Below are 9,019 nucleotides of genomic sequence, written 5' to 3'. Positions count from 1 at the left end.
ACTACTGACTAAACACTACTCAATACACACTGCTGATTACACACTACTCAATACACACTACTGACTAAACACTACTCAATACACACTACTGACTAAACACTACTGACTAAACACTACTCAATACACACTGCTGACTAAACACTACTCAATACACACTGCTGATTACACACTACTGACTAAACACTACTCAATACACACTGCTGACTAAACACTACTCAATACACACTACTGAGTAAACACTACTGACTAAACACTACTCAATACACACTGCTGATTACACACTACTGACTAAACACTACTCAATACACACTACTGACTAAACACTACTCAATACACACTACTGACTAAACACTACTGACTAAACACTACTCAATACACACTACTGACTAAACACTACTCAATACACACTGCTGACTAAACACTACTCAATACACACTACTGAGTAAACACTACTGACTAAACACTACTCAATACACACTACTGAGTAAACACTACTGACTAAACACTACTCAATACACACTGCTGATTACACACTACTGACTAAACACTACTCAATACACACTACTGACTAAACACTACTCAATACACACTACTGACTAAACACTACTGACTAAACACTACTCAATACACACTACTGACTAAACACTACTCAATACACACTGCTGACTAAACACTACTCAATACACACTGCTGACTAAACACTACTCAATACACACTACTGAGTAAACACTACTCAATACACACTACTGAGTAAACACTACTCAATGCACACTACTCAATACACACTACTGACTAAACACTACTGACTAAACACTACTCAATACACACTGCTGACTAAACACTACTCAATACACACTACTGACTAAACACTACTGACTAAACACTACTCAATACACACTACTCAATACACACTACTGACTAAACACTACTCAATACACACTACTGACTAAACACTACTCAATACACACTGCTGACTAAACACTACTCAATACACACTGCTGATTACACACTACTGACTAAACACTACTCAATACACACTACTGACTAAACACTACTGACTAAACACTACTCAATACACACTGCTGATTACACACTGCTCACTTAACACTAAACAATACACACTAGTGAATACTTATAAAACACTAGTCAGTACTCAGCACAAGCTAACAGCTGGACTGATGCAGATCATGTCCTTACTCCTCTACATTAAACACTGAGCATCTTACTGAACACTTACTGAACACTTTAATAATGTCCAGTGTACTAGTGAATAAGGGAACACGTCTGTTCTAATGGATGGTTGAACACTGTGACTGTGCTGTAGGTGAGACAGTTGGTTCCTCAGAGAGACCAGGCACTGATTGAGGAACACGCTCGGCAGCAGAACAACGAGCGGCTACGCAAACAGTTTGCTAACCAGGCTAATGTGATTGGACCCTGGATCCAGAACAAGATGGAGGTGAGCGATCTCTCTCTCTCTCTCTCTCTCTCTTTCTCTCTCACTCTTTCTTTCTCTCTCTCTCACTCTCTCTCTCACACTCTCTCTCACTCACACTCACTCTCTCTCACTCACTCTCTCTCTCTCACACTCACTCTCTCTCTCACTCTCTCTCTCACTCACTCTCTCACTCTCTCTGTGTATACGTGTGTGTGTCTGTGTGTATGTGTGTTTAGGAGATCGGCCGTATCTCCATTGAGATGCACGGCACACTGGAGGATCAGCTGAATCACCTGCGTCAGTACGAGAAGAGCATCGTTAACTACAAACCGAAGATTGATCAGCTGGAGGGAGATCACCAGCAGATCCAGGAGGCTCTTATCTTTGACAACAAACACACCAACTACACCATGGAGGTACACACACACACACACACACACACATGTGCACGGACACACACGCGCATCTACGCACACACACACACCCACACAGACACACGCGCATCTACGCACACACACACACAGACACGCGCATCTACGCACACACACACACCCACACAGACACACGCGCATCTACGCACACACACACACAGACACGCGCATCTACGCGCACACACACACACGCGCGCGCATCTACACACACACACACCCTCACAGACACGCACGCATCTACACATCACACACACACACAGACACGCGCATCTTCGCGCACACACACACACACCCACACAGACACGCGCATCCACACACACACACACACACGCACAGACTCACAGACACACTGACACATGAGCATAGGCGCGCACACACACGTGCACACAGACTTACACACAGACTCACACACACACAGACACACACACATGCGCACAGACACACAGATGCACGCGCACACTGACAAACACTTTTTTATACTAATCCAAACTGTGTGTGTGTGTGTGTGTGTGTGTGTGTGTGTGTGTGTGATAGCACATCCGTGTGGGATGGGAGCAGCTCCTCACCACCATCGCTCGCACCATCAATGAGATTGAGAACCAGATTCTGACTCGTGATGCTAAAGGCATCAGTCAGGAGCAGCTCAGTGAATTCAGAGCCTCGTTTAACCACTTCGACCGGGTCAGTTAAAGAGACACACACACACACACACACACACACACACACACACACACTAAAACAGCTTAATATATGGTGGTGTCACTGTACACACACTTTATAAGTCCTTTATAAGACTGCAGGCATCCAGTTTGCATTTTAACAGCAGATTTTGATTCAGTTTTAGTTTTAATTTTGTCATAAATAATGACTTTAGTTTTAGTTAAATAAATAAATAAACAAACAAACAAACAAACAAATAAATAAATAACAAGATTTTGGTGACTTATATTTATTAAATATTAATAAAACATCAAGTGTAAAGTGTGATGCATTTTTTAAAGTTTCCCTAACATTAAACTTCTGAAGTTTTCACCTAGATGTCATGAGGCCTTGTGTAGAGCTTCTGCTCTGTCTGAAGAAGAGTTCACAACACACACACACACACACACACACACACACACACACACACACACACACACACACACACACACATTATACATCATGTACACATTCATTTCTATTCACCTTTAATTACAGCAGCAGCAGCAGCATCACCCTGTCTGCTCCGTCTGCTCCGTCTGCTCCGTCTGACCATACACATTCTCCCCTCCTCCCCCCTTTCCTCCTCTCCCTCCCTCTCTCTCCCCTCTCTCTCTACCTCCCCCTCTCTCCCCCTCTCCCCCTCCCCCCTCCTCCTCTCCCCCTTCTCTCCCCTCTCTCTCCCCCCCCTCCCTCTCCCCCCCCCCTCCCCCTGAATATTGACTGTAACTGTTATTGCTGTTGTTTATTAAGCAGAACACACCTTCACATGGATTCGTCTCTTCCTCACTCGCATGTCACTTCCTTTATTGTGTTTTTGTCACTGATTGTCGTTCACATGGTTTACATCAAATCTGAAATGTGTCTAAATGTCTGTACGTCTCTTTCTTTCAGTACTGATTACATTTGTAAATCTAACGTGTGTCTAAACTCAACCCCACCCCACCCCCCCACCCCGACTAGCTCCTACCTTTTATAGACTTTATTGTCCTGCTCATCTTTGGCTTTTATTTACGTCTCAGTTTTAGTTGTTGGTGAAAATGTCAGTAGATTTTGTCATTTTTAGTCCTTTGTGTCTTTGTTTTTATTTAATTATTTTCTAGTTTTTGTCTTTAAAAAGGTCATCGACGAAAACTATTCATCAGCACAATGAACACTGCAGGAGGAAACTGATACTACAGTTAGTGTGTGTGTGTGTGCGCGCGAGTGTGTGTGCGCGCGAGTGCGTGTGTGCGCGAGTGTTTGCGCGCCAGTGTGTGCACGCGAGTGTGTGTGCACGAGTGTGTGAGTGCGACTGTGAAAAATAGTGTTGTTTAGGAAATAATTAACCACAGGACCGAACCACTTACACCCATAATGTGTAATTAACTGATCAGCACAGTTAATCTGAGATAAAACAGTTAATCTGAGATAAAACAGTTAATCTGAGATAAAACAGTTAATCTGAGATAAGACAGTTAATCTGAGATAAAACAGTTAATCTGAGATAAAAGAGTTAATCTGAGATAAGACAGTTATAAACCCCTCGACCACAGACACACACCAGCACAGTGTGACACCGGTCCATCCTAACGTTGGTGCACTTTTTCTTCTTTTTGTTTTTCTTTCTATGTCTTCCATGCATGGACCAACCACCATCACCATCAACATCACTTCCTCTTCCTGTCCATACCCCTCACACTCCCTACCTAATTGATGCATGTCCCACCCCTCCCCCCACCTGTGTGTTCTGTGTGTGTTCACACGTGCACTGCATGGCCCGATGTGCGACCTTTGACCTCTGGCCACTGACCTCAGGATCACTCAGGCACTCTGGGCGCTGAGGAGTTTAGAGCATGTCTCATCAGTCTGGGCTTCGATATCGGAAACGACGCTCAGGTACACACACCTGCACACACTCTGGGATCTCGGGATTAACCTTCCACATCTTGTTTTTGTATCTTCTCTTTCTCTCTTTCTCTGCTTTTGTTTCTGTACTTTTCCTTCTCTCTGATGTTCATTGTTTTTCTTTCTCTCTTTCTCTAAAAATCTTATTCCTAAAATTTGTTTCAAATTCCTTCTTTCCTTCCTTCTTTCCTTCCTTCCTTCCTCTTCATGGCTCTTTTTGTCCCTCGTGGGCTCCTGTAGAAGAGAACAGGGATGATGGATGGAGAGGATTTCCGCACCTGTCTCATCTCCATGGGTTATAATATGGTAAAGCAGAGCTTCATATCAGAGCTACAGACTGTCTACAACTATTTACACTTTATCTCTATTATTATTATTATTATTATTATTATTGTTGTTGTTGTTGTTGTTGTTATTGTCCTTCATTAGTATTTTATTGTTTATCCCTGAGATAAACATCTAGTTTTACACTATCATTGCTAATCGATTCTCTTCAGTATAACTAATTCAGTATAAAATAGCTTTATTAGCATCACAGCAGCTAAAGTAACAGGTTTGCACTGGTGCTAACTGCTGTAGCTAAAGAGGAAGGTAGTCTCCAGGTTACCATGGTGATAGCAAGCTAATGTTCCACAGTGAAGCTGATCCACTCTGTCTGTAGTAAAGGGACTGTGTGCTATTGTATATATTTCTGTATGAATCATCTAGTGTGTGTAATGTAGAGGTTATTATATGTGCAGTAACATGTTGTGTAATGTGTGTAGGGTGAGGCGGAGTTCGCCCGTATCATGAGCATCGTGGATCCTAACCGTCTCGGGGTCGTGACCTTTCAGGCTTTCATTGACTTCATGTCTCGAGAAACAGCAGACACAGACACAGCAGATCAGGTCGTGGCCTCGTTTAAAGTGCTGGCTGGAGACAAGGTACACAATACAACGCTATACAACACTATACATTTACGGACCTTATACAGAGAACCTTACACTTATCTCATTTATACATGATTAAGGGCCTTGCTCAGGGGCCCAGCAGTGGCAGATTGGTGGTCCTGGGTATCAAACTCACAACATCTGATCACTAGTCCATTGCCTTAACCACTAAGCTGCCACTTCCCTAGTAGCACAATACATACTACACAAAAAAATCTGTGTGTGTGTGTGTGTGTGTGTGTGTATAGAACTACATCATGGTGGAGGAGCTGAGGCGCGAGCTGCCCCCAGATCAGGCGGAGTACTGTATCTCCCGTATGGCACCCTACAGAGGGAGCGATGCCGTGCCCGGGGCCCTCGACTACATGTCCTTCTCCACTGCTCTGTATGGAGAGAGTGACCTCTGACCTCCTCACCTCTCACCTGTGTAACAGCCTGCCTGCCTGCCAACACACACACACACACACACTCCTGCTCTGTAGCTGTTGCACTCACTGTGCTGATCTGAGATAAGACCCGAGTCCCAGCTGCTTGTTCACACCCTATGTAGTGCACTAGTAGAATGAGCAGTAAGGGACATTTAGTGCACTACATGGATTTATTATTCATACTCTGAGGAATATTTTGGTGCCTGTAAACTAAGCAGTTCATTATAAATGTTCCATCTGGAGCAGAGAGTTCAGCATGGGACTGGACTGTAGTTTCATTCCCTATGTAGCACACATACAGGGAGCAGGGTATTAAACGAATCCCTGTGAGTCATTTAGTACACTACACTTCAGACTGGGATTTAAATACTTGAGCTGGATGTGTGGTGCACTAAAGGATCATATAGGATTATATATATATATAAACAACACTATTTTATACCCTGTAGGTCACAGCTTCAGAGAGCTGAATATGACTAAACATAGTGGAACTCTCACTGAGCATGTAGTGCACTACATAGAGCCCTTATTTTCTCTGTTAACTAGTGCACTTGTAGTGATCTGTGATCAGCGAGTGGCTCGTCTCAGCATGGCTCTGCACCGGTTTACAGACTCACGTCCTGTTCTGTCTGGTTCTGCTTCTGCAACATGAAAAATCCTCCCCAGCTTTTGTACACAAAAGGAGGAGACGGAGAAAAAAAACTTCTTCATATCGTTTTTTTCTCTTCATAAAAATGAATGAAAGTTAAAATATTTTATTATACAGAACCAAAAAAGTATTTTTCTTCAACTGGCTTAAATAAAAAGTTTAAATAAAAAAAAAAAGCAACTGGATGTTCATTGAGTCCTTTTATACTTTGTGTGTGTGTGTGTGTGTGTGTGTGTGTGTGTGCATACGTGCGTGTGTGTGTGTGCGCACGTGGGTGTGTGTATGTGTGTGCGTGTGTACGTGTGTGTGTGTGTGTGTGTGTATGTGTGTGCATACGTGCGTGGGTGTGTGTATGTGTGTGCGTGTGTGTGTGTGTGCACGTGGGTGTGTATGCGTGTGTGTGTGTGTGTGTGTGTGTGTGTATGTGTGTGCATACGTGCGTGTGTGTGTGTGTTTGCACGTGGGTGTGTGTATGTGTGTACGTGTGTGTGTGTGTGTGCATACGTGCGTGTGTGTGCACGTGGGTGTGTGTATGTGTGTGCGTGTGTACGTGTGTGTGTGCGTGTGTGTGTGTGTGCGTGTGCACATGGGTGTGTGTATGCGTGTGTACGTGTGTGTATGTGTGTGTGTGTGTGCATACGTGCGTGTGTGTGTGCACGTGGGTGTGTGTGTGTGTGTATGTGTGTGTGTACGTGTGTGTGTGTACGTGTGTGTGCATAAGAGAGAGTTTATTTCAAATTACAATTTGAGGATAAAATGACATCATACCTTAGTCAGACATTATTAATATTCACAGTTAAAATCAATCCTCACATTTATTAGATAAATAGTATTATATTAATTATAATGTTCTTATGTGCTACTAAACATTTATAACATAAAACATTCCAAAACTTAATATTTGAATTAAAACATTAAATTATACAATGTAGTGCTGGTGGTTAGTAGCCTTATTTTTCTGAGATTTAATTTATGATAAATTCATTATTTTATAAAATGTCAGTGACCCGGGGCCCCTGGCACCAGAAACGAGGGGAAGATTTTGATTGGTGCCCAGGTGAGAGGGCGGGGCTTCATCAGATGAAGCAGCTAACAGTCGGTGGCAGGAATTTCTTGTCTTTGGTGTTTCCTCACTGATCCTCAGTCTGTTGTGTTTTCTCTTAAACTGATGGTTTGTAATTGTAACATTTCCAGGATCCACATCAAACTTCCCAGTTTACACACACACACACACACACACACACACACACACACACACACACACACACACACACACACACACGTTTGTCTCCTGAGTCTCATTTTAAACACAATGTCACAACACACACTTTTTCACCTCTGGTTGTTTGTGATATTCAGCCAAACTCATGTAGGTGAAATCTGTCTGTCAGTCACACGTCCAACATTCAGAGCATTTACACCTCCTGTGACGTCACACTGTCACTAATATACTGTGGGGAAAAGTCTGGACTTTACTTTATAAATATATTTTAACTAACAAGATCTCCTTTAAATTGCTGTATTAATATTATGTTAAATTCCTTGAGATGTATTAACATCAGCTGCTCTTTCTGTGACTCTGAAATCGTTGTGCGTTTGTGTTAATTTGTGTGTTTATACAAAAACAGGTCAGATATTTTTATGTTCATCCAAAGCCTGAGTTTTATTTTTCTTTTGAAGACATTTTTGGTTTCTTTGTCTAAAGGAAAGAGGATAAATATTTTGTGAGGATTTTATTCACAAATGACACTGAATTTTTAAAATACTGTCAAAATATCATCCAAAGGTTGAATTTTACATTTAACTGTCATATGGTAGAGATTTTTAGATTTTACTTGTGGTGCACCTTTGTGTGTGTGTTTGTGTTTGTGTGTGTGTGTGTGTGTGTTTGTGTGTGTATTTGTGTTTGTGTGTGTGTGTGTGTATTTGTGTTTGTTTGTGTGTGTGTTTGTGTGTGTATTTGTGTTTGTGTGTGTGTGTGTGTTTGTGTGTGTATTTGTGTTTGTGTGTATTTGTGTGTGTTTGTGTATGTGTTTGTGTGTGTATTTGTGTTTGTCTGTGTTTGTGTGTTATCTGTTATTATTTGTTATGTACTGCAAGTCTTGAAGACAGGCAAGCGTGACATCTCCAACCCACCAACACGCCCCCCCCCTCCCAAAAAAAAAAATCAATTAAAAAAAAAAAACAAAAAAAACTTGATTGATGATTGAGGACAATGTCCTGTCCAGAGACATGATTGAGGACAATGTCCTGTCCAGAGACATGATTGAGGACAATGTCCTGTCCAGAGACAAACTGTTTCGTGTTGAGCTTTTGTTCAAACCGAACATCGACACTTCCCTCACTAATGAAGATGTTTTTTTTCATTGTTTGTTGCGTTAAATCTTACCCAGATACAATAGTGCTATTTTCTGATTGGCTGTTGTGCAGCCTCTTGTTGTGATTGGCTGATAAGTGTCAGGCTCGACTAAGAACTGAGACGCACTTGGTTCCTGCCCGTTTCCATAGAGACAGCGGTGCGGACTGATACGTTTTGGGTGATGCGGCTTATTAAATAT

The 9,019-nt window shown here is 42.2% G+C and overlaps 1 protein-coding gene across 2 annotated transcripts in view; it reads left to right on the top strand.

The window, feature by feature from the left end:
• The window catches only part of actn1 (actinin, alpha 1), a 21,200-nt gene extending 14,953 nt beyond the window's left edge, over positions 1 to 6,247 (top strand). For both annotated transcript variants that reach the window (XM_047812993.1, XM_047812994.1), the window contains exons 15-21: positions 1,325 to 1,459; positions 1,675 to 1,854; positions 2,404 to 2,550; positions 4,366 to 4,446; positions 4,696 to 4,761; positions 5,220 to 5,378; positions 5,633 to 6,247. In XM_047812993.1, the coding sequence (XP_047668949.1) occupies positions 1,325 to 1,459; positions 1,675 to 1,854; positions 2,404 to 2,550; positions 4,366 to 4,446; positions 4,696 to 4,761; positions 5,220 to 5,378; positions 5,633 to 5,791 (927 nt within the window). In that variant the 3' untranslated portion in view covers positions 5,792 to 6,247. The remainder of the gene's footprint in view (positions 1 to 1,324; positions 1,460 to 1,674; positions 1,855 to 2,403; positions 2,551 to 4,365; positions 4,447 to 4,695; positions 4,762 to 5,219; positions 5,379 to 5,632) is intronic.
• Positions 6,248 to 9,019: the final 2,772 nt, after the last annotated feature.

The sequence above is a fragment of the Tachysurus fulvidraco genome, chromosome 4, assembly GCF_022655615.1.
Source record: "Tachysurus fulvidraco isolate hzauxx_2018 chromosome 4, HZAU_PFXX_2.0, whole genome shotgun sequence".
NCBI classification, from domain to species: Eukaryota; Metazoa; Chordata; class Actinopteri; order Siluriformes; family Bagridae; genus Tachysurus; species Tachysurus fulvidraco.
Note: the sequence above shows the minus strand (reverse complement) of the source record. Positions and strands in the feature narration are given on the sequence as shown.